Here is a 25,961-nt window from a genome sequence, read left to right as displayed (position 1 = left end):
GAGTCTCTAATGCAGAACCAACACTACTCTCGGTGGTAAGAGTTTTACTCCGTAAGGTGAATGGATGCTTTTTGCAACGTGTGTGGCACGTGAAGACACCCAACTTGCTCAACGTTCTCTGTTGGAGTTGAGCCTTTGTGGGTGCAGTGCAGTGTGTTCTCATGTTCCTCTGCACCAGCTCGTCCATGTATGTCAACCAGTGAGCCTGTGGGATGGTTCATAAAACACCTCACTTGAATTCCTGGTGTTTAAGGCTGGAGTTTTTCCCTCACTGAAGGAGAGACGAGTGTACCTGTGCTTGTGTCATGTCTTTACATCAAAAACTAACAAAAGATCACAGATTCCAACCATTATACTGCGAATTTATCCAAAGCCAGACCAGAGCATCCCTTAACTTTGGGCCAAACTCGTGTTGGTGGCAGCTACAGTTGAACCTTTCCAATGAAAACTTGCCTTCCATGGGTTAAATTTGCTACAGGCGATGTTTAACCCGGCTGAAAATGTTCTTGCAAAAAAAAAAAAAGAGGGTTTGGCTGTTTACAGAGACTGACAGGTCTGCCGCGGCTCCCAGCACCCGGAACGTGCCGGATGCAGGGTTTGGGAGTGAGGTTTGCGAAGCCGATGTTTTGTGGACTGGGAAAATTTTGGACAAGATGAATAAATTCTTTGTTCTGCAAATCAGAAGAACAAAAAAAAAAAAGATTAGGCTGAAGGGAAGATGTCAGGGGAGTAATCAGTCTTGTTGTTGAGGCGGCTCTAGTTCTCATTTCATCGTCAAGTTTCAAAAATCGAAGATTTATTTGTTTTTTGAGCACTGGTAGTGCAGCTTTGGCAAAGAAAATCAAGTCACTGCTAAAGGGGATGTGCTAAGCCTGAATTTTCAGGTATGTCTAAATATCTAAATATTAGATAAATAGTGAAATTGGTAAATATTAGATACGTTTGTACAACGTGTTAAATTATCCACAGAGATAAGTTTCAAATATTCTGGATATGCAGAGGCTTGTATTGGTTAGTCTGAAAAGATTTCACACAACAGGATTATTATTTATTCTTATTATAATATTATATGATGATGATGATGTAAGTCCGCGGCTATACGTGCAAGAGGTGGTCTGTTCTTTTCCTTAAGATATATCGTAGGTTTATACCCTACATAAAATTTTGATCACTGGGCTGCGTGTCTTATTGTTTGCACCAAGCTTTCTTGCGGTCGAGGATTTGCGCTTCCCCGTCTGATAGCGTTCTGCCTAGATTAGTAATTTAAAAACTATTAACGTCTCGGAGACGTTAACGCTGCAGAATAGTCCAGCGTATTTTTTGGTGAGAGTGTGTGTGGGCTTGAAAGTTTTTACAGAAGATCAGAGGCTGCGAAAATGTTGCAGTCTGCTTTGAAAGAATTTCTCCAGGGGAGTCAACTCCGTTTTTTTGGCAATATCCTGATTTCACAAATCTTTATCAGAAATATTTCTCTGTGGACCGTGTTCAACTAGCGCCCCAAATCTAAGAGGAGCAAAACCGTTTGATCCTGAATTCCAATTCACAGGAAAACATTGCCTGCTTTGATGGTGGTGGGAAGGGATGACAGATTTCTCTTCCCTTAGCAAACCACGGGGTGGACTTGGGTCTGGCCAGTCCGGCTTCCCCACGCTGATGGTGGTCGTCGGATGATGGCCGGGTCGAGCAAGCGCCGATACTTCTCTGTCTGCTGTAGTGATCTCCTGCAGTTTTGCAATCGGGGATTTCGGAGCCAGAAGCGTTTTACTGTTTTACCAACTGGGGACCAATTATGCTTAATGCTGGAGGAATACAGCAAAGCCAAATCTGTATCCACCAACTAGCTGAAATTGGGATTTGGGAGCTGTTTAGGGAGCGTTAGAAGGCCCAGGAGACTGCAAATGGAAAATAAATGACCAGGAAGACATGATGAAATTGGCATTAACACAATAAAACTGCTGCCTGGTGTTTGCCGTTGTCAAGTATAGCCTTATAAAAGGCAAAAGCAAGAGATGGTGGTGAGGTCGGTGAGCTGCTCGCCCTCGGCTCAGCCGTGACCCGTCTGCCGGGGCACATGGAACAGCCAGGTTCAACGTGGAAGGGTCGCGTAGGCAATGCCAGCCCCGTCCCTCACTTGGAAACCTTCCTCCTTCCCAGTGAGCCAACCTCGCTCCATCGGGATGATGGAGCGCTTGGGTGTTTTGGGGTCTCGGAAGGGTGCTGGTGGTGCGGGATGGAGCGCTCCCACACCGCGTGTTGCTGCTCTGTCCGTCTCTGTAGCTTCTTGCGTTGTTTCAGCTCTAACCCAGAACCTACATAGTGCTGAGGACTCAGTTTCTTTGCGTGGAAGACGTTCTTTAGCAGCTCCAGTTCCACATTACACAGGAGACTATTTAACAAAACCCCGTTTTCCCTTTCCAGCCCATAACTTCTGCTCTCCTCTGCTTGAAGCCGTTGCTTTAGATGAGGAAGACCGCTCTCCCCAGGCGCTTTGGGCAGCGTTGATTGAGGCTAGCGTACCCTCATCCAGTTAGAAACTTCTCTCTTCTTCATCTTACCTCCTTTTTAGCAGAAATGCTTCTTAAGCATAATTAAAAATATATAAAATAAACATGTTTCCCAGGCCTTGTCCATTGGTCCCTTTCATCTTTCTCCCCTTTTTTTTCCACCACATGTCAACAGAACACTCCCGTCTTCTCTGGATGTTGAGGGAGAAGGAGGGTTAGCTTTATGCCTTAGCTTTATGCCTTGGCCAACAAGCTTAATACTGTGTTGCCTTGAACATATCCAAAGGACCCAAGCTTCTTGTATGCAGATTTTTTCTCTGATCTTTCCTCTCGCCCTCCCTCCCTCTGTCCCACCCTTCGAAACTGCGTTTCCTTGGCCCTGTTCAAGACTCACGATGTTGTTGAAAGGTGGTGAAGTCCGTGTGGTGTGTGTTCTTTAAGAAAAAGAAAATTAAATAGTAGAATTTGTGCTTTTAAAGAAATCAAACTAGAAATCTAGAGAATAAAAATTCTTCCCCCCCCCCCCCCCCAGTTGCATAAGTACCAGAACAGCTTGCGCCAGGATGCTGGAACTTGTATTTAAGCCTACGATTAAATTAACTCTCTGCTGAGCTGGCTAACAGAGGGCCAAAGGCTGCAGTGGCATTTCCTAGGGGAGGGTGAATGGAGTGAGAGCAATATTAAATGAAATTTTCCCACTTTGAAAATCTTAAAAAAATTTGAATGTAGTCAGATGTAAATAGACACCAATATTCACTCTTACTTGTTATGTACCTGAAATCTTGGTGTTGCTCTGTTGAAGCTGTATGCACTGAAGTTGCACTTACCTTTATGTGATATATTGGAGTTGCATTACCTGTATGTGATGTATTGGAGTTGCACTTACCTGTATGTGTTATATTGGAGTTGTACTTAACCTATATGTGATATACTGGAGTTGCACTTACCTATATGTGACATGCTGGAGTTACACTTACCTATATGTGATATTTTGGAGTTGTACTTGCCTATATATGTTCTACATGTTTCACACTGATCTCCTGCTGTCTTTCAGGTGCCTGGAGCCCAGGACCTGGTGGACTTCTCACCGGTGTACCGATGCCTGCACATCTACTCAGTTCTGGTAAGTGACTCTGTGCTGCCCAGGAGACTAGTGCTGACGCTGGGCGGTGGTTTAAAGAAGGTGACGGGCTGCTGCACCGTCAAGGAGATTCTTGCAAAACATTTATTGACATTCACCTTGCGAGGAAGTGTGTTACCTGGAGTAGGAAGTAAGCCAGTGATGGATGGATTTGGGTAAAAACCCTTCCTGTAGGCCACAAAAATAGAAAAGGAGATTTTCTCCAACTATTGCAGACCCTGAGTTTATAATATATGTGTTTCTTGGTCATATAGTTTTCCTCTAAGAATTCTTCTTTGACCGCAGTAGCTTCATTACTCAGTGCAAATGGAGAAGTTGCGGGGGGTGGGGGGAAATTGGTTTTAAATGTGGTGTTTGCTGCGCTTAGGAAAACTTTGCTGCTCTTCAGGCATTGTTTGACGGGAGCAGATTTGCTGCTGTCCCACCAAATCCACTATTTGACTATCTCTCCCAGTTTCCTGATAGGCTTTCCGCTCACTGAAAAATACCGAAACCGTTCGATGTTGGTGTTTGGTTATTGACTAAAGAGTGTTACCGTGAACCGTTTCATGTTCTTGAGAACTTCTCAGGAGAGCTTCCATCTCTGTGGATGTAGGCTGCTTAGATGAACTACCTTCTCACTTAGGCATTGTGAGTACATAAGGTGTTGATTTTTTTAAACTTATTTATTTATAACAAGGGCAGATGAGATGTCCTTTGTTACTTACCCTTCAACTTTTAATTTCTAAGATGCCTCCAGCAGCATAGGAGCCTTCTATCTGTGGACCCAAAGAACCTGCGTTGGTCGTGTCCGTTCTTTAATGTCCTTTGGAGAGAAAGAGCTTTCAGAGGGCTCTTCTCCTGCGGTTGAGCAATCTGAAGCCCAGGCAGCAGATGAAAGGAGCGCTCTGTTCACAGCTTTCCTCCCCTTCCACGGTGGAGCCAGGCTTGAGAGAATTGTTTTTAAGGCACTTCTGAAGCCAGTTTCTCCAGCAATGCATACAAATGAATTTGCGAAAGGAAAAGAATTGTCATAAAAAACATTTATATAAAATCTTTTTGCGCGCTTGTCTGTTAATAATTATGTAATTTGGCTACATCGCCGTGATATTTTATTGGAATGAAAAAGTTAACCTACCCAAAATGTGTTACTCTGTTTATCTTGGACAAAAAAAATCCTTCTCCAAGCCGGCGCTGAGAGCCTGGCTCAGGGAGTGTGCTAATTGAAGATTACAACTGGTCTGAAAGGCTTTGTGGATTTCAAAGTGTCACTTTATTTGGAGAAACTTCAGTGAAGAATCCGTATAAGGAAAACAGGATTGGGGATCCTATTTGTGTAGTTTACGTACGTTAGTTTAGCACAAGGGTATGTGTTTAATTGTGTATCTATACGTAAGTAAAGCTGTTATGGAAAGGACGAAGAGCTTTCGCTGGTGGATGTAACACTTTCGTGCGTTTCACATGGTCTCGCTTCTACACTGGGGCTTTGTTGTTGTCTCGTCGCTTTACTTTTTAATCTTAAATAGCAGTTTAGTCCTCTGAAAAGCTTCAGGGAAATGCTGCTGCTGGAAGACAGGTTTCACAGCCACTGTCTGTGGTGGATCGGGATGGGATTGCCTTCTGCTGGAGGTGGGAATGGTGCAGTGGGCTTGGTGGTGGTGAGGTTAGACCCGGTGCGGGGCTTTCACGCCATCGGGTTAGCATCCTCTGTCCTGTCCTGAGCAGAGATCATTCAGTCCTTTTACTCCTTCTCTATTTCGGCCAAAAGCCCTAGTAATGAGGAAAAATACACAGCAAAGCTCTAAAGAAGGTGTGTTGGTGTGACAGGAGCAATAGAAAAAGGTAACCAACCCTAGTAAGGGCTCCCGAGAAGAAAATTGCCCTTTTCCTGACCTGTGGTTGAATCCTGCCCTGGCTTTCTAGGCCCAACTTGGGTTGAACAACATCAGAGATCCAGTAAGCATCGAGGGAAACGGCCACATCAGTGTCAGACGGAAGGATCATAATGTAATAGTTACCAAAAAATCCTAATATTTGTCATTTACAATAGCGTTATCTAAATGCTTGGCCTGCAGTTAAAAAGCCCCACGTTGAATAAACATTGAGATATTTATTATTTTTAGTGAAATCGACCTTCCAGTCACCTCGGTTTTATGGCCGTGCTGCTTATAAATTCCCAAAGGATTATTTGAAAAATCCTACTCATATCTGCCAGCCTTATCAGCAGGGCAGAAGTTCACATATTGTAACGGGAGGTCAGCCTGCGGTCATGGTCTTGTGGAGGGGGCCAGGCACCTGTAAATCCTTCCTTCAGCAACCAAGGCGAAGTACAATATCAAACAGGCAAGGAGACTTTTCCAGGAAACGCTGAACTTTCTCAGGAAGGGCAGAGGAGGGGGAAAGAAAGTGAAGGAAGGTCAGGCGGGGGTTAATTGAGAGTTGGACCTTGGTGTGGTGGTGGCTTCAGGGAGGACAGGCTCTGTTGGGATGCTTTATGGGACTATTCATCGGCGATTCCTTTTCTTGTGAGAAACGGGCTGGCCGAGGGTGTCTTGAGGAAGAAATGGGCGTAGGGGAGTCTTTGGATAGCTGCAGATATGGAACAAAACATCGCAAGAAGTATTTGTGTGTTATACGTGGAGTTGTACACACGGGTAACCCTTCTTTGCTCAGTAACCCTTTGATGTCATGATTCGGGTTGGTGTCCCTGAACGGAACAAGAAGTCCTTACCCTGCCTGTGGTTTCTGCGTGCAGCAAATACACTCTCAGTTGCATGAAAAAAGGGCTTTTCAGGTGACAGGTTTGTTTTCAGGTTGGTACGAATTGGCAACCGCTGAACAACCTCGGTGTCTCGCTGGGAATCCTGGTAACAGGAGACAAATATATACTGTCCTTTTCCTAGGAAAATTAAAAGAAGACTAGCTGGAACCATGGATACAGTGGTTCTACAGATGCCAAGAGCATCATTTAAGAGGTGAATGGTGGGGAGCTGGCAGCAGAGCCAAGACACTTGAGTCTTGGGGCCAGTCCTGGTCTCCTTGGTCAGTTGGCCAAAGTCCATGTCTAGTTTTAGCTGATCTTAAACACTAAACCCCACTTAGTTTCTGTTGAGCGGCGGTGTGCTACGTAAGGACGTTCATCTGCAGCGTGGTGAGGCTGTCGATATCGGGTGTATCTTTTCCTTGAGTTAATAGAGAAGCTTGTTGAAAACGGTGATGTTGTTATATAAAGAAGAAACAAGAATATTTCAGTGAAGTGATTTTGCCATTGACGTTTTTATCTTTTATGTTGTCTTTGACCAAAGTCTATGTAATGCTCGAGTTGCTTTGATCGATATCCAAAATAAATTAGGAAAGGTGAGGTTTGGGCCAGATGGTTTATCTGCTGGAGCATCTGAACAGCTGTTGGGAGCCTTGTATTTCGAGGCCAAGACATGGAATTGCTTTGCTTTACATAACATAAAATGAAAAGCAGTTTTTGTTTCATGTTTCCCCTAAGTCGTAGCGAGGCAGAAAGCGAAGGGTAGAAAGGAATTGAAAAAAATAAAAGAAGTCAGAGTGGTTTGCACAGAGGGTGCTCCCAAGAAGTTGTCTCCAAGGCAGCTGACAGTGATTTAAGTCGCTTTAAGCTCCTGCTTCAGCCGGTGCTGCTGCCTGTTAGTACTCATTTAGGGTTTGCTTAGCTAGGTGGGTTTTTTTTTTAGCTTTATGCTAATTGCTTACCAATTACTTTGAGGTTCTTAACATGTTCATGAAGACACTGGTATTGACACTCCCAGCTCTTTGATCTGAGCTACAAAGGGGTCGTTTTAGGGTAAAGAACAAGTGTCCAAAAAAAAAAAAAAAAAAAAAAGAAGAGATTCTGATGTAAATACAGGCTTAAAAATGCGTCTGCCTCCTAGTTGATGAAGTATTTCTGGAGAATCCCAGAGCTGGATAATTTAGATAAATAGCAGTTGACAGGTATTTACTATAAATTTGTCGTATCTCGCCACTGATGTTTTTATCTGCTGTATTGCTTCTACCCTGAGCCTCTCGGACCCTAAAGCTGCTTTGATGCACAAAATGTATTAGGAAAGGTAAAAAAATGTAAGCTAAATAATAACACCCCTCCTTCACTAGAAATAATCCATGTAGAAATGTCTTTAAATTCCTATATTAAAATGCATGCATTATGCATGGGCTGTATCCACTTGGTGCACTTTCACTGGCCTGTTTTAGTGAAGAATATAACATTTTACATCTCTTGGCTGTGCGGCCTTGGGAAGAGAAACGAGGGTTTATTTTTGCTTATCGCTGAAATTGCTAGGCTTTCAGGAAGCGGAAGCTGCACAGGGATTCCTGGGCTCAGGGACTGGAGGTGAACCATTGGGCCGAGGATGGGCAACACCACGTCGTGTCACCGAGCTGAGCAGATGTCGGTTGAAGTGGGAGATGCCGCAGATCCGGTGGCAGATCATTCGCTTCCTTTCAACCCTCCACTTAAATGGTTTTTATTTTATTTTTAGTTCCTCTTCGAAGTGTGCTAGTGATTGTGCTGCCTGTGTTAATCCTCCTTTTTCTGCCTTTGTGGGCTAATAAATGGGCAAATGGGCAGGCTGGTTGCTCCTCTGCTTGCCGTGGTGGCTGCCCGCTCTGCACCTCTCCGGGGGAGCTCCAGCATCCCCACCAAAATGTTTGTTCTTTGGTAAGGGGGCAAAACCATTGAAGTTCTTCTTTCAAGGGATGAGAAATCCTCTTATAGGAACCACAATTCAAACAAGCTACCCAACCCTCTCTTTCATATGAAAACGTCTCTTTTTTCTTTCTGTAACACTAGTTGTTTCTTTTATTTGATACTGAAACACAAGCCCTACCATGGAAAGTCTGTGGTTTACTTCTGGTTTTGAGATCAGGGTTGTAAAGTTTTTCCCCTCAGTGTCCTTGGGAGTTTTAAAACATTTTTTTTGGGGGGGGGAGTGAAGGGGGGGACAGTGGAAAAAATGTTCCTTCTCGAAGTCTCTGGTACCTCCTTGTTCATCTCAGACGCTTTGCAGATTGTCCCATCGTTGTGTCCTGGCATATCTCACTGTCTGCTGACTTGGCTGACCCACTGGTGCCTGGTGGAGTTAGATAGCTATAAACACAGCTCTGAGATCATAGGGAAAGGCTGAGGGTGAGACACTTTGTGCACTGGATTGATAAGGACACAGGAAAAGCCATTAGAGTGAACTGGTGTCAGTGACCTGTGATAACCATTCTGTCCTACGTGCTAATGGACCCTGGGCAGTGCGTCTGGCTGTAGTGGCAATAGATTTAACTTTTGTAATTGTCATATTGCTCTTTTAACCCCGTGACCTTATTACCCAGGAGAAAACCACTTGGCTTCGATCAAAGAAGCAGCAAAGAAATCAGTGTTCATTCTAAGCTGGTTAGATATGATCACAGGCAGTCTTGATTCTTAAAATATTCAGCTTGGAAAACAGACATGTTAGGGAGGAGGGAAAAAAACACACAAACCCTAAAGGGAGGTTTGCTACAATAGCCCGGATGCAGACTTCTTGTCACCTGAGGTTAGGAAGCGCAGCCGTGCTTTCCCAGGGCTTCGCAAAGCTCTGCACGGTCACTGACTCACAGAAAATACGCTGATGTTTTACATTTAATGCTGATTTCATCCTGATCCACTCACTTCCATTCCACTGTTAGTGACTAACTCCATTAGTCCTGACACGGGGACATGTACTGCGTCTGTTCAGTATTTCACCCAATCGTCCAGGATGGATTGAGACCTCAGGAGGTCTCTGGTCCAACACAGTAGGGGCAGCTCTGACATCAGACCAGGTTGCTCAGGGCTTTATCCAGTTTGGTCTTGAAAACCTCCAAGGACCAAGACTATCAAGTTGTCTCAGGACAACCTATTCTGCTTCATGACCTGCTGGTAGGTATTGAAGGTGGCTCTTAGGTCCCCCCCGAAGCAGTCACTCCTCCAGACTGAACAAGCTCCATTAACCTGTGGGGCAAGTGCTCCAGCCTCAATCATCTTGATGGCCTCTGGTGAACTCACTCTGGTTTATCGGTGTCTTTCCTATATTTGAGAGGCCCAAAACTGGATGCAGTGTATAGATATAGTCTTAACGGGTGCTGCATAGAGGGGGATAATCACTTCTCTCAATCTACTGGCTTTGCTCCTGTTAATACAGCCCAGGAGGCTGTTGGCCGGCTCTGCTGCCAGGGCAGGCGGCTGGCCCGCGTTCCGCTTGCTGTCTGCCAAGGCTCTTGGTCCTTATCCACAGAGCTGCTCCCCAGGCAGTCAGTCCTCCGTCTGTGGTGTTGTAAGAGCTTCTTCCTTCCCAGGTGCAGGACTTGGCATTTCTCCTTAGGTATTGTCATCAGGTTCCTCTCAGCCTATTCCACCAGCATGTTGAGACCCCCTGGATGGTGGCCCTGCTCTTGAGAGTATTGACTTTTCCCCCAGTTTGATGTTATCTGCAAAGCGCATGAGAGCTCTGTTGCCTCCTCCAAGTCACTGATGAAGATGTTAAGCGGGACAGGTCCCAGGACAGACCCTGCTGTGGTTCCCCTCTTGTTACCAGCTCCCATGTAGGGTACAGCTCATTAATCACAACCCTCTGAACCTGACCACCACCCTGATTATTTACCCATCCAGCTGATCACTCATTCAGACTGGGACATCTGAATTTAGGTACAGGAATATTGTGGAAAAGCGTGTCGAAAGCCTTGCTAAGGTCAATGACACCCACTGCTTTCTCCTCCCCATAGATCCTGTTGTGCTGTCATAGAAGGCAATCAGATTGTTGACGTAACTTCTCCTTGTTAAATTCTTCCTGGTTGTCCCCAGTCGTCTTCTCCATATCCCTGGAAATGTATCCCAGGAGGACTCAGCTCATGACATCCCTGGGGACTGAAGTGAGGTTAAGCTGCTCATCTTCTCAGCCTTTGTTGCAACATTTACCTTTTTCCAGTTGTTGGGAACATGTCTTTTTTTTATGGTATTTTAACTACTACAAGGTTGTTGGTTCTAGGGAGCTCTAAGATTAGGACTGATTTTGTTATGAGATGTTCACCTTGGGTGGTGCAGAATACAGGCCAGCTGAAGGACCCTGAAGACCAACACCACTAATTGTGTTGTGTAAGTGTGGGAAGGCTTTTGCTAAGATTTGCTCTGTTCCCGGATGTTGGGGATCAGAAGGGTCCCAGGAATGTTTGGAAAAGGCCTCAGCTACCCCAGAGGGCTTTGTGGTGGTGTCCAGAAGCGGTGATATCTCAAAAATAACAAGTGATAGAGACGGAAGTGCACTGATTTGCAAAGAATTTCCCTGAAGAGCATTGAGTTTTCTAAGGTAAAAATCAGTTTAACAGAAAGGGAAATCTCTGACAAACATTCCCACTCTTTTCTCATCCTCTGGTTATAGACTCATAATAATTTAGCGTGGAAGAGACTCATGGAGGATTTTGCTCCAATCTTCCATTCAGGGATGAATTTGGAGTTATATCAGGGATCTCAGAGCCACATCCAGTTGAGTTTTGAGGATCTCCAAGGGTGGAGACTGCCCAGCCTCTCTGGGTCTCCGTTCCAGTGTTTGACCACTGTATGTATTTTTTTGTATGTATGTATTTGTATGAATTTTTTTTCCTTTGAAATTAACTTAAATTTAACTTTTTGCACTTTGTCTCTTCTCTTTCCTTCTGCTGTGCGTTTCCAAGAGGAGCCTTACTCCATCTGCCCTCTAATCCTGTATAAGATATGATGATTCCTCACCTGTCCTCATGTGTCATGTGCTCCAGCTCCCTCGATTCCCTTGGTGGCCACTGCTGGCCTTGCTTCAGTGTGTAGTACACTGATATCTCTACAGCTCCTCTTTGCATAACGCTTTTAAAGCCTTTTTTTATTGCAGTTGGTTCACAAGCAACACTGTTCCGTTGGGCTGATGCTAATATTCAAGATTTACAGATTCAAGATGTTCAAGTTTTATAAACTGAGAGAGTTGGGGTTGTTCAGCCTAGAGAAGAGAAGGCTCCAGGGAGACCTTCCAGCAGCCTTCCAGTACCTAAAGAGCTACAAGAAAGCTGGAGAGGGGCTTTTGACAAGGGTGTGTAGTGACAGGACAAGGGGCAATGGCTTTAAACTGAAAGAGGGGAGATTTCGATTAGATCTAAGAAAGAAATTTTTTACATTGAGAGTGGTGAGGCACTGGCACAGGTTGCCCAGAGATGTTGTGGCTGCCCCATCCCTGGAAGTGTTCAAGGCCAGGCTGGATGAGGCTTTGAGCAACCTGGTGTAGTGGAAGGTGTCCCTGCCCATGGCAGGGGGTTGGAACTAGATGCTCTTTATGGTCCTTTCCAACCCAAACCATTCCATGATTCTGTGATTTAGGACTTCTGCTCCTAAAAATAAGTAAATGACACTCTCAGTGCCAGTTCATAGTGACATGTGAAAGATGTCACAACACTAGACCTAAATTTGTCCCTCATGAATCAGTTCCATTTTTTCTTGACTGTCCCAAAATCGGAGGGAGAGCAGAGTTCCAAGAACCCCTCTTAGAAGTGAAGAGTTCTATATTGGGCTGCCCTTAGTGCCGCTGCCTCTGGACTCCGTGTGTGGAAATCACTGAAAAGCAAAAGTATTAAGATACACATGGAAGCAAAATTGTGAGATACACTGGCCTCATCGTACCTTCTTTGGTATTTTAGTCACCCCAGACTTCAAAGTGGATCTCAGTCGAGTGTGTAAGATGTGGATTCTCTAAGACCTGTAGAAAAAGAGGCTTTAGGAAGATCCTTCTGCGTGCGGACAGTGGAGGTATTCGTGTTAGCGAAGCTGTGTGTTTTATGCATAAATTAACCCTGGGGGAATTATCATGTGCTGACCAGAAACTTCATATTTTATTTTATTTATTCTTAAAGAGGAGAGTGTGTTTGTGGGGGAGGAGGGAGCTGTAAAATAATAAGGCCCCATGTTTTATGCGTCTCAGAGAACAGCTTGGTGCACAGCTGCGGTCGCTGTTTTCCTGCTCTGTATGTTGTTTCTCATCCTAAAGGCCTATATGCAGTGTATCTGGGAAATGATTGCCATCCTGTTTTCAATAAAACCCTTTTTTTTTATGAAGGGTCTTGAGTTGGCTGGACATTAATTCTCGATCTGTTTACAAATATTTGCGCAGGAAAAGGGTGAGCAATGTTCAGGACGGGCTTATGACGCATATACCCCCTGTTTCAGTCCTTTGTTCAGGAAAACGTGGAAACAAGGCCATTGCTGTACAATGAACAAACGCTGCCTTCGCATTCCGGGAGCCGTGGTCTCGCGGTGGGAAGATGAGAAGCACCGCAGACCGCCATTCTGACACAAAAAAGGCGCTTCGGCTCCGAGATCAACGCCCGACTTGGGTCGTATTTTATGAGGGGTCATGGAAAAACTCCGATGCAGGGGGTTGATAATTGCTGTGTACAAAAGCAGGGATGTGTGCAACATGTTCAGAAGGTGAGCGTTGCCCTCAGAGAGGTTTTCCTTGGCTCTGCTCTCCTGACTCCCTCGGGATGAGAGGTTTGGCTTCTGAGAAAGGTGTCTCATCTCTTTTATCATTTGAAGCTGGTACCTGGAGGTCTCGGGTGACATGATCTTCTTGTTTCTCTGCTTTGCAGAGACTTAATTGTCCACTCTCAGACACTGAGCAACCCACGAGAGTTGTTATGAGAGCAGGGATTTGTCTCTTGCCTTTAAATCTTCTTGCCTGGTTCACTACCTCCAGCTCGTCTTGCCCCAGCTGTGGTTGTCATATGGTGTTGAAATGCCTTGGAATCCTTCAGGGTAAAAAGCTTGTTGGGAGTAACACAGTCTAAACAGTTGTGCCTGTTCCTTCTTGTAATTGTTTCAAATATTAACCCAAGGACACGTGTAGAACTATATAGCAAATTCTTTATTGTAGTAGTGCCTTAGGTGTGCCACAGAGCACATTTTCTGCAGCTACTGCTGGACAGGAAGCCTCATGGTCCTTTTGTGTATAGACCCTATAACTAAGCGGGTGCACGTTGACTTGTACAGGTGCCCACACATACATACATTATTGCTCTATAGGGAAGCCGCTGTTGCGTCTGTCTTCACAGCATCACAGACAGAGGTTGGAGGGAACCTCTGGAGATCACCTTCTCCAGCTCCTTGCACAGGCAGGATCAGCTCGAGTGAAGTTGCTCAGGACTGTGTCCAGTTGGAATGGAAACTCCACAGCTTCTCAGGGCAGCCTGCTCCAGTGTTTGATAACCCTCACAGGAAAAAAGTTTTTTTTCCTACGTTCAGTGGAAATTTTTCTGTTTAAGCTCGTGCTGTCATTGTGCACTGAGAAGAGTCTGTCTCTGCCACGATTACTTCTCCCATCAGGTACTTGTGTACATTGACAAGGTCCCTCTGCACTTCTCTTCTCCATGCTGAGCAGGCCCAGTGGTCTCTCGCTATTGTCAGATGCATCTTTATGGACCTCTGCTGGGCTTGCTCCAGCGTACTGAGTTCACATCTGGACCCAGCTCTCCAGACGTGTCTCACCAGTGCTGAGCAGAGGGGAAGCATCACCTCCCTTGGCCTCCTGGCAAGGCTCTGCCAACACGGCCCAGGCCTCCTTTGGCCTCCTTTGCTGCATGGGCGCAGTGCTGACTCATGGTCAACTTGGTGTCCACGAGAACCCCCAGGTCTTTTCCTACCAAGTTGCTTCTCAGCTGGTCACCTCCAGTGCATATTGGTGCCTGGGGCTTTTTCTCCCCAGGGGGCGGGACTTGGCATTTGTTGAACTTCATGAGGTTCCTGTTGAGCCATTTCTCCAGCCTGCCCAGGTCCCTTGGAATGACAGCACCCTCCTCTGTCCGTGAGTTGCTCCTTCCAGTTTTGTCATCTCCATTTTGAGGGAGTAGAGAAGTCAAAGGCAGATTTCGCCCAACAGAGCTCCATGGGTGATGAGTAGGAGGAAGGAGGACTCTTGTTCTGCTCGTATGAGCCGAGTGCTGGTGCTTGTGCTTACGTCTCTGTGTGCGTAACAGCTATTTCACTGCCTGGTCATTTTGGCTTCTTGACTCAGCCATCTTCTGTAAACTCAGAACTATTACATACGTGTTGGTTTAAGGTGGGCAGAGCTGGGAGCTGGTCGATCCAGAGGTCATGCTGGTCCACTTCTGGTTGGGAGGAGACTGCACAGCATCCCGTGTGCCTGTTTGAATTCAGTTTGTATGGATCATCACCTTAAAAAGGGGCAAAAACTTGCCATCAAACATGGGAACAGGCTGGTAGGACGTAACTTCTTTCCCAGTATGGAGGGTGTAGCTAATCCTGGATGTGCTGCTCCTTGGTGGCTCTTGGAACAGGAGGTCTGTTTATTAGTTTATCTTGTTTTTATTGCTCCGTGCTCCCTCACGATTCCCTTGCCTTTCCATGGAAGAACAAAAAACCAAATATGCAAATGCAATTTTTCAACCCAAATGTTTTATAGCGAGGTCTCAGGAGCAAGTGACGTTCTGCTCGCGCATGGCATGCGGGACAGGTGCTGTGCTGCTCCTTCTCCGGTGCATGCATGGATTCAGGGGGGAGGAGAAATAGCAACAAGATAAAACCAAGCTTTGGACTCAAATCTCTAGCAGTATGGTACTGTCTCCTCATGAAAATATCCCATTTAGGGACTGTCCCCCACTCGTGTGTCTCTGATTAATGCAAACTGTGGCTGTTGGTGATTATCAGCTCTTTGGCAGGGACATGCAGCTTAAACCACACAATATTCAACAGGCTGTGAAAAAATGGGTGAGATTTGTCGCCGATTGTGTTCTTCTCAGTACATTTTGCCTCCTGTCCTTCCACCTTCCTCTTCCCTTGGCTCCTTTACCTCCCTCCAGCCCTGCCCTTCATCTTCCTAAAGAACTCATGCTGTGTTCTTAAATTGAGGTGGGTTGATGGTTTGTTTTTGTTTTCCTGGATTGATGGGAGCCCTGACAAGAGCTGATTAGCTGTTGGGGACGCATCCTTCCTTGGAAAGCTTGTGACCACTTTCCACCGCTTCCTTCCTTCCTTGGGACCAGAGAGCGAGCGAGCTTCTATGAACAGACAGTTGCTTCCTAACGTTTTTACGCACGGTGGCCTCGCATAGAAGACTCTGTGGGCTTGTCTTGAAAAAAAAAAAGATTTTTTTTTTTTTTTTTCCTCCTGGGCAGCTCATTCATTATAAGGTTTTAATGAATTTTAAATGCAGTCCGAAAAGAGCACGTGGTTAGAAACCCATCTCTGCTCGTTTTTATGCTGGGAAGTGTCGGATCGTGCTTTTCTTTGCAGAAAGGGGTGGATTGAGAGCGAGCGGAGGAGAAAGGCACACGTCCCCCTGTGCTTAACCTCGTGGCTCACCTGCAACAGGAGGAGCTTGCCAAAAATGCAACCTGAAAGTGTTTAGCCACTGCTGTTCATAATGAGGAAATATCTGTCTGCATCATCGCTTTGTGACTTTTCAAAAGTATGACTTAAAAAGGAGGAGACGGGGAGGGGGGTTGGAGAGAGAGCAGCACCGCTGTATTTTCCAGAATGAGAAACACAGGCTACTTGTTCAGTCAATTCAGTTTAGGTCAAATGTAGTTATGAAAAACAGATGATTGCTGGTGATCAAGCTGTACTTTGACAAATATCCCATTGTTTGAGCGTGCGGTGATTTCTTCGGAGCGTTACCCGGTGCGAGGCTTGGCGATTGCCTTCCTCCAGCTTGGAGCCTGTCAGCCGGCGCGAGGCTGGGTGCTCCAGACCTGAGGGCTTGGCTTCACAGGAGGGGGGATTGCACAGAAAGAAAGGCTCGGTGCAAAACGGGCAAAGTTTCCGCTCTAAGTTATTCAAATATGAGCTTGCTGGAGGCTCTCAGAAATGCTCAAAACGATGCTTCCTATGTACATGTTGTATCCGTGCAGCAGAGTAAAGGCTTGTTTGGGGGACGCTCATATTTGAGAGAAGCTCCTTAATATTAGTGTGTCTTAGCCTGTGTTGCTTGGAGTTATTGTATATTCTTTTACAGTTTCCCCTAGAAAAAATTCGCCCTTGTATTCATAGAATCATAGAATCATAGAATGGTTAGGGCTGGAAGGGACCTTCAAAGGTCATCTAAGGTATTGTATCTGGGAGGTGAGGAAACTATTATTCACGTTGCAGAGATAGGGCTAGACACACATAAATGTCTGAGACTCTGTGCAAGGCTGGCCTGGGTCTTGTGCTCTTCTGCTTTGGAGCTGAGGGATGGTGCTTTGGTGAGATTGCTCTGCAGGGTGGCTGTCCTTACTGTGAAGTGTCAAAACGTCTTATATTTTGGGTGTGTTTTCAGGTTTCTAAGGTGGAGAAGCAATGTGGACAGATATATGCTACATGCCTCTGGTTTTATGGGCGATATGAAGGCTGCGAAGTGCCAAGGGAACGTTTAATCCTTTTTGGGATCTTTGTTCTGAAATCGGTATCCCTTTGCTCGGATATCTGTTGGCTTATCGTAGAACCGTTTAGGTCGGAAAAGACCTTAAAGATCATTGAGTCCAACCATTACAGGATGTGAGGGAGTAATTCTGGGTAACTTCAGCTTGGACAAGCTTTTGTTTCTGTGCCTCATGACATGTCACACCATCTAAAAGCATTCAGTCTTACCAAAAACCTCATTGCCCAAATGCAGGAAACTCATCGTCCGGGACTCAAGGTGGTTTATGACCCAGCATGGACCAGCTTTTGTCCATGGGGACACTGGGGAGAAGACTGGGTTGATCAGTGTGTGAGCAGGTGGATCAGGTGCTGAGGACGTGTATGCAGATGGCTGGGAAGGCCAAAAGCAGAAATGAGGTTGATACAGAAAAGCCTTTTTGTGGCAGTAGGAGATCTCTTGTGTGTCTGTCCGTGGAGCAGTTACAGGAAATATTCTGTTAGACACTGGGAAGGGCTAAATTTGTGTATGATCTTGGTCATTGGCATAACTTTTAGAAATGTACACTGTTACTTGATGTATTTTGTCATCTGAAAACAAAATCAAAGCTCTTAAAAATATGGAAGAACGGTTTGTGTTTGACTTCTTATCGGTGACACTGGTCTTCAGGGTATGAATGTGCATTGGATCTTCTCTTGTGCTGCTACCACTCAGAGATAAACTTTAGACTATTAATCAGGGGAGACGATTAGACTTTCCAACAAATCTTAATTTGTGCATGTTACTTTCTGCTCCTTTGGAGCAGCATTAACTCCGAGGAACCTGTGAAAGCTTGAGCTGTCATCTCGGAAAAGTTTAATGTCCTTCTCGCCTTTTACAGCTCTGTGTGCTCTGCGCTTCACTTCATTTGTCAGGCACAGCAGCTCCGGGTTTGGAGTACTTCTTCTTTCTAGCTATTAAAAAATAAAATTTTTAAGATCGGTAAAGGCCCCCGAGGGAAACATTTTGAAGTATTTGAGTCTGTCTTTATGTTCCTTCTGGATGAACGTATCTCTTTTTAATATGGAGAATTGATTTGATAAATACAAAAATACTCTTTTAAAAGGTTGGCCATGTGTTCAGTGTTTATACAAGCAAACCAACTCTCTTAACTAGGATGATGTGATGGTAAATTGCAGGTCGGACTGGGGCGGCAGTCTTTCGCTTGGTCTAGTTTAAGGAAAAGCTGTGGTACCCACTCCTGGCTAAGCAGAATGACAAAACAAATGATGGTGGGGTAGCAGAGACTGAAAACCGAGCACTCCCTAGCTCTAAATGAACCCAGCAGCTCTAAACCGATGACTGAGCAGTAGCAAATACACTAGATTTTTTTTTTCTACTGCTATTAAATGGAAAAGAAAACACATTTCTGGTTAACTTTTAAGCCTATTAAAATGTGATTGAAGTGGAATTTGCATTTTAGATTGCTTGGGAGGTTGACTGTGGCTACTTGTCTGTCATGTTAGGAGAACTCGCTTCACCCTGAAAATCCCGATGTTTCACTAAAATCCCCATATTTAGCTTGTGCAGCTCTGTATCTGCTCGCAGATGCTTTCTGTGTAGCTGAGATGCGTTCACCTGCAACGTGCAGGAGCTTAACCTGGGTGGTGGGCGACCTGATTGAGCAAATGGTAAATAAGAGCACAACTGTGTAGGGCTAGAATTAACGTCGTCCAGTGGTGAGTACATTTTAGGATTTTAGATAAAAAGGGCCTTGGAGCCAAGTGGACTCCGGTCCAGAATCGTCCTGTTCCAGTGTGCTCCTTGCACCTATAAGGGCAAGGAGCATTTCCATCCGCCCTGACAGCAGTGTTTTGGTGTGCCAAAGAGTTTTGCATTTCCTCGGAGAGATTCTGTCCTAGTTCTTGCCCAAGAAACTGCTTCATCTCAAGAAGACGAAGGTTCAGGGTCTGTTGCCGTATTTGAAATCTCAGGTTTCTAATTTGAAACTTTGATCAAGCCTGGGAAGAGAAGGCAGATTTTCGTCTCCCCGTCCTCTCCCATGGCTGCTGTCTCTTCCATTTTCACAGCAAATGATGAACCTACACGGGAAAATGCCCTTTCTCGTGGAAGGTCATCCTCAGCTCGTGCAGAGGTTAAATTCTTTAACAGGGGAATGAACCTGAAAGAGGGGGTGCTGTCCCTTCTCCCATCGCAAAGCTCCCTGAAACCTGTGATGCTGTGCGAAATGTGAAATGAGTGTGCTTGAAACCAGGTGTGCTGCGTGTGATTTTGCTTTAACATTTGTTTGCAAGAAAGAGTCCATCTGTTTTGTACAGAGATATTTGTCCGCTCTTTCTTCTTCACTGGGCCTACTGCAGGGTTTGAGCATGGAGCACCAGTTCTTCATCCGATCCTTCCCCTCTGCTTGTGTTTGGGAAAGGATGAGGTTTTGGGTGGGCATGATTCCTTCCAGAGCTGCGTTTTGCAGCCTGACAGACCCTGCAAAGGCTCCACTGGCTGCAGAAAGAAACTTTATTGGTGGGAGAGGGAGATCCGTTGTGTAGATAGAGGCAAGTTGTTGATGCCTTCTTTGTCCCATAATTTTAGGAGAAGTTTTCTGTGTGCTCCATCCAGCCCCTTGAGTGCTTTGAAGATAAGAGCACCTGAGCCCCAGTTCTCCGTGGTTAGCCACGGCGTGGGGGAGGCTTCGGGTGTGCTGATCGTCGGTGCTGCCACGACAGCCCCCAGATTTGGGGCTTGGCTGCAGGTTTTTCATAGAATCCTAGAATGGTTTGGGTTGGAAGGGACCTTCGAGATCATCCAGTTCCAACTCCCCTGCCAAGGGCAGGGACACTCTCCGCTACACCAGGTTGCTCAAAGCCTCATCCAACCTGGTCTTGAACACTTCCAGGGATGGGGCAGCCACAGCTTCTCTGGGAAACCTGTTCCAGTGCCTCACCACCCTCAATGTAAAAAATTTCTTCCTTATATCTAATGTAAATCTCCCCTCTTGCAGTTTAAAGCCATTGCCCTGTGTCCTGTCACTACACGCCCTTGTCCAAAGCCCCTCTCCAGCTTTCCTGTAGGCCCCCTTTAGGTACTGGAAGGCTGAATGAGGTTAAAATACTTCTAGCTGCTTTGCAGAACAGAGGCTACTGTTTTTTTTAAGCCTGGGAATTTTCGATTTTTCCTGGTTATACTAGTGTAGGTGAAAGTGAATGAGGCAAAAGAACTTGTGGCATTTGAAAAGGTATTTCTTTCCTAGACTGAGCAACTGAAGTGCACTTTTTTCTCATTTCTGTGCTTTTTTTTCCTGTGATTTAGAGAGATTAGAAATACCTCCTTATTTATTTGCAGTTAAAGCTTAGATAGCTATGCAGCATTCCTGATCCCAGCTTCTGAGATCGAGGTTAAACCTTGTAGCCCCTGGTAGAGCAGAGCTACCAACAGAAATGGCAAAGGAGAAATAGAGAGGTGAGCTACCAAGCCGGAGAGGCAGTTGTGTGATGAAAATTGTAGTTACTTTGGGTTTTCTTTTCTTTCCTTGGAGTCTTTACTTTAAATCTTCTGTTTCCCCATCATATTGCCAATGACAGTTTTCTGTCTCTTCATTGATGACTTCCCGAAAAAGCCACTTCCCAAGAAGATGGGAATTCCTGATCATGGCCAAAGCAAAGGGTTACTTGGCTTTCTACTTCTGGTCCTCTTCTCCCTCTGGTTGCTTTTGTGTTGATCCCTTGGAGAGGAGGGAGAAAACAGTGGTTTTTTTTCTTTTCTCCACAGCACCAACTAGCCAGGAGCATGGGCTGGTGAGCACCAGGACCTGGTTGTCTTCTACCTCTGTTTCTCAATTCCTAGGTCTTACCCCCCTCCATATCACGCAAGCCATAGTAATTTCACATGTCTCACCAAATTGTGATTTCCTCCTATTGGAAAACCTGGAGGATGTATTAAAGGGGCTGAGGTGGGATGAAGTTGGCTTCTGGTGCAGACGGACCAACGCGATGCTCGTCTCCGGACGTCTCATCTGTCAGATCCAGCCAAACGCGTTGTGTCCCCACGAGCTGCTGGGCTCTTTTGGGATGGCAGCTCCTCCTTTCGCTAAGCGTGGCCTCACCGTTTGTCATCCCCGGGTCAGAGGTTGCAAAACGCAGTAGTCAATTACAGCTTTATTAGATGGAGTTAGTAACGCTCTGAGCGGAGCCGGCGAGCCAAGGCCACTACTAAAGGCCCTTTGTTAAGGTATTTAATAAATTAACACTCCGCTGTGGCGGGGAGGCGATTACAAAAGCCAGGCTCGTTAATCAGCGTGTTTACCCGCTGCAGCCGCGCCGCTCCCTAATCTTTACCCACCAGATTTGTTGGGAGCTGCGCGGGCAGCTGCTGGCCCGGGGACGGGAAGCGGCTCCGCGGGTCACGCCTGGGCCACGGCGCCAAGGACGCGCCAAGACAAACACGGCTTCCGCGGCACTGATCGCCGGAGCCCCTCGAGCCGTGGGGACGGTCCTCAGCCTGGGTCCCTGGCGCGGGGTGACACCGAAGCAACGGGGTTCCCCAAATCATGGTGTTTTGTCGCATCCCTACCCCATCTTTGGATTTTATTATCATATTTTACAAATTCCCCGTGCCCGCCGCGCTGGATGTGCTGCCAGGCTCGGACATTAGAGGGCATCTCCTCCTCACACTTCTTTATTTTTGATTTTATTATTTTTTTCTTTTCTTCCTGGTGTGTTTGTTTTAATGCAGCTCAATCTATAGGGCCGTCTTTAAAAGCAAATAGAGCGTTTGACCTGCTGTGCAAATTAGCCATATGGCGAAGTGTAATATCCCGCTGACCCTCATTACCGTGCGGGATGAAAAGCTCTCCCCTTTTCACGTGCGAGCATATTAAAGTGGCCTTTTCAGCATTTTCTTCCATATAAAACTGTCTTCACTCCCGTGGCCAAGCAGTTAAAAGGGAACTCCAGCTGCAGCCGGGAGGGTGAAATTAAAGGCTTTACCCTCGTCTAAATGGAAAATAGATATTGCTTCCTATGGACAGGGCTGGGGAACAATGCTGCGCCGCCGGCTCCGGCAGTGGGACGGGGGGGTAATGGCCTTATTTTCTGGGAGGAAGGAGCCCGGCTCCTTTGAGAGAGGAGCTGTTGGGCGTCCACCTTGGAGGAAGAGGCGAAAAAGCGGGAGTTCTTACCTATTTTTCTCTGACGTTAACTATTTCATGGCCAAGCCAGTGAGGAACTGCGTTGGGACCTGCTGCAGGACCAAAAATTTTCCCTAGTACAAGTGGTGGCTCTTGTGCCACTTTGCATCAGAGCTAAAGTAAAGCCACGTGCATCTTCACCCCGTAGAGAATTGACTCTTAACCCAATTCTCTAGTTCACTGATGCCTGTGTATTCCTTGTTTGCCTGACTGGGGTTGGCTGGGAGCTCACCTGGGCTCCTGGTGCTCTGCCCGGAGGGATCAGGAGGGTGTTTCTCTCCCATCTTCTTCATCTTTTTTTACAATGGGGGTGGTGAGGCACTGAAAGAGATTGCCCAGAGAAGCTGTGGCCGCCCCATCCCTGGAAGTGTTCAAGGACAGGTTGGACGAGGCTTTGAGCAACCTGGTGTAGTGGAAGGTGTCCCTGCCCATGGCAGGGGGGCTGGAACTAGATGATCTTTGAGGTCCCTTCCAACCCAAACCATTCTAGGATTCTATGATCTCTGACGATGGAGGTGGCCCAGGTAGCACTGCCAGAGTCTGCTAACCACATTGGACTAGTTGGTGGAGCCAGGAGGGAGGAAACTTTATTTGTTGGACCCAGACTTCAAGCTTTGCTTTCTTCTTGCTTTTGCTTTGTAAATTTTGTTTTGTTTTGTTTTGTTTTTTTTCTTTCAAACTTTGCTTTAAATTAACTTAGCAAACAAACAATCGAGGAGAGGGAAGGGACTGCTAGAGCTCCTACGGACTCTTCTGAGTTGGCTTTCTGCTCTTGTGGCTCATGCTAGTTCTTGGAGTTTCTTTCAACTGACTAGCTCATGACCTTGGTACTAGGTCATCTATGGAGCGCTCCTTTCCTTTGGCATGGCCTTCAGTTGTGCTCCTTGGCCTTCAATCATGCTCCTTGGCCTTCTTCCACTTTTCTAGGTCTCATTTATTTTTTTTTAAGTCAGGCAGTTCCTATCAGTGCACCATTGTTGGACACGAGCCCTGAAGCATCTGAAACATAAAATTCACTTTGAAACTTGGAATTTGCTAATTTAAAGAAGAAGCAGGTCGAGGGAAGTGATTCTGCCCCTCTGCTCTGCTCTCGTGAGACCCCGCCTGCAGTGCTGCGTTCAGCTGTGGGATCCCCAACACAAGAAGGACACGGAGCTGTTGGAGCGAGTCCAGAGGAGGCCACAAAGATGATCCGAGGGCTGGAGCACCTCTGCTATGGAGACAGACTGAGACAGTTGAGGTTGTTCAACCTGGAGAAGAGAAGGCTCCGGGGCGACCTTCTATCAGCCTTCCAGTACATAAAGAGGCTACAGGAAAGCTGGAGAGGAGCTTTTGACAAGGGCGTGTAGTGATAGGACAAGGGGCAATGGCTTTAAACTGAAAGAGGGCAGATTTTCTTTAGATATAAGGAATAAATTTATTATAAGGGTGGTGAGGCACTGGCACAGGTTGCCCAGAGAAGTTGTGGCTGCCCCATCCCTGGAAGTGTTCAAGGCCAGGTTGGATGAGTCTTTGAGCAACCTGGTGCAGTGCAAGGTGTCCCTGCCCATGGCAGGGGGGTTGGAACTAGATGATCTTTGAGGTCCCTTCCAACACAAACCATTCTATGATTCTAAATGGGTAATGGTCTTCTATCTGGGATACCGATTGGAGTCAGGGTTAGGTGAAGCAAAGATGAAATCCTGCCAGAACTGGGCTGGTAGGAAGGAGATGGCTCCATGCATGTGCCCATGACTCTCCTGTTTGTAGGAGGAGATGCACAGTGTTGGGAGATGCTGGCCAGCAGAGCAGCACGATCAGTCCAGCCAGGATGGTGGAGACATCCCTGGGCAGGACAAGGTGAGGCTGTGACTGTTCTCCGCTCGCGTGTGCTCGTTCAGCTGTGCAGGACATGTGGAGATGAGTGTGGCCGCTTGCAAGCGTGCCCAGCTCTGCAGCCCTTGGAGGGAGAGGCTCACCTCAAACGCAGCGCTCACCGCACCGCCGCTCTCTCTTCCCCCCACGCGATTTTCTGGTGAGCTTTGTCTTTTTGTTTTCGATATCGTGGTGGTGTTTACAGTCAACAAGAAGTTCCACGGGGCTGAGCCTCCTTTTTGATCCTGATTCAGCGAAGCGCTTACATGCTCAGTGCTGAGCACCTGCACATGTACCCGTGCGCCTCCCTGATATTATTTGGGAATATTTATGTTTTTAAAGTTAAGCATCTACTTAAGAGTCAGACTTCTTTGTGGTTCATTAGTGGCTACTGGTGTTCTCTTGTCTTGATAGATCTTCAGGGCACGTTAAACTTATTTTCTGAGCTCATTTGCTTGCAGCTTATTTCTAACTAAGTGTACAAGTGCCCGTTGGTTTCTTTAAGCGCTGGAGGATCATTTCTCCTTAAAACAAACTGCCCCTTTTAGGTAATTTTTGGGTAAAAAGTAGTTATTTGCAGGATTTTAAAACTCCTGTTTCATCCAAACTGCTGCTCTGAGCTGTTGAGCCATCCGGGGTTGTATGTGTGGGTCTGGTTTTGGGTAAGGCCGTGCAAATGGGGGGTTACGAGAGGGGAATAGAAGTGGGATCCAGGTTTGACCGCGCGTCTTTCGGCATTGATACGATGCCAAGCGTTGCTTGGCACTTACAGGCAAATTAAAATGAAACACTGTCTGTAGGGGCCGTTTGAGCCGGGTGAGGGGTGACACATCACAGAACTCTTGCTCAGTGACGTGGGGGAAAAGGAATATACTGTTTCTTGTTGAAATGAGGCTGAGGTTGGCTAAACTGTGAATATAACCCCCCTGAAATGGGACTTCTGGCCCCAGTTTTGGCCCTTCCTCCTTGCATGATGTGGCACATGGGCAAAGGCTGGTGATCAGGGCATTTGGAACCCAGGCTGGGAAATGAGCTGTATATAAAATACCGGGAGGCTTCAAAATCTCTGTGTAGTCTGTTTGTAAAGCCGGATAGCGTCATCTGGGTGCAAAGGGACCTCAGAAGGTGTCTAGTCCAACCTCCTCCACAGGTCAAGTCAGCTGTGAGATCAGACCAGGGTTCTCAGGGTTTTGTCCAGTCTAGTCTTGAAAGCTTCCAGGATGGAGACAGTACAACACCTTTGGGGAGCTCTTTCTGCTGTTCTTGTTGTGAAAAAGTTTCTCATTACAACCCCTCAAAACGTCTCTGTTTCGTTTGTACCCATTGTCTCTGCTCCGGCTGTGCACCACAGTGAAGTCGGCCTGGCTCCATCTTCTCAGCAACCTCTTCGTAGATAGCAGGATTAGATCCCCAGGTGTCTTTGGCTGCTTTTTGCTGCAAGGATGTGCTGCTGGTTTATGTTCAGCTTGCTGTCTACCAAAACTTACAGTCTTCATCCACAGAGGTGCTCCCAAAGCAGTGGTCCTCAGTCTATATTGTTGCAAGGAGTTGAGGGGTTCTTCCTTTTCATAAGCAATATTTGGCATTGATCCTTATTGAATTTCATCATGTTCATGTGAGTCCGTTCCTCTAGCCTGCTGAGTCCCCTCCAGATGGTGGCCCTGCTGTCGTGGTTTTAGGCTGATCCAGCAACTAAAACTCACACAGTCTCTCCTTCTCCAATAAAGTAGAGAGGAGAGGAAAAAAAACAAAAGGACTGAGGGTTGAGGCAAGAACAGAGGGAGCACCCACCAACCATGGTCCTGGGCAAAACAGGCAGCGCTTTTCTCAAAGCAAAACAGTTTATTAATGATTACTTAGAAGGACAAAGGGAAATAAAAACCGATTACTTGAGAGGA

General features: G+C 46.3%; 1 protein-coding gene across 6 annotated transcripts in view; it reads left to right on the top strand.

The window, feature by feature from the left end:
* Positions 1-25,961, top strand: part of EXOC6B (exocyst complex component 6B) — a 326,648-nt gene that overhangs the window by 159,115 nt on the left and 141,572 nt on the right. For all 6 annotated transcript variants that reach the window (XM_086611376.1, XM_086611377.1, XM_086611374.1 and 3 more), the window contains one exon: positions 3,559-3,627. In XM_086611376.1, the coding sequence (XP_086467502.1) occupies positions 3,559-3,627 (69 nt within the window). The remainder of the gene's footprint in view (positions 1-3,558; positions 3,628-25,961) is intronic.

The sequence above is a fragment of the Tauraco erythrolophus genome, chromosome 5 (assembly GCF_009769465.1).
Source record: "Tauraco erythrolophus isolate bTauEry1 chromosome 5, bTauEry1.pri, whole genome shotgun sequence".
NCBI classification, from domain to species: Eukaryota; Metazoa; Chordata; class Aves; order Musophagiformes; family Musophagidae; genus Tauraco; species Tauraco erythrolophus.
This window is presented reverse-complemented; position numbering and strand designations above follow the sequence as displayed.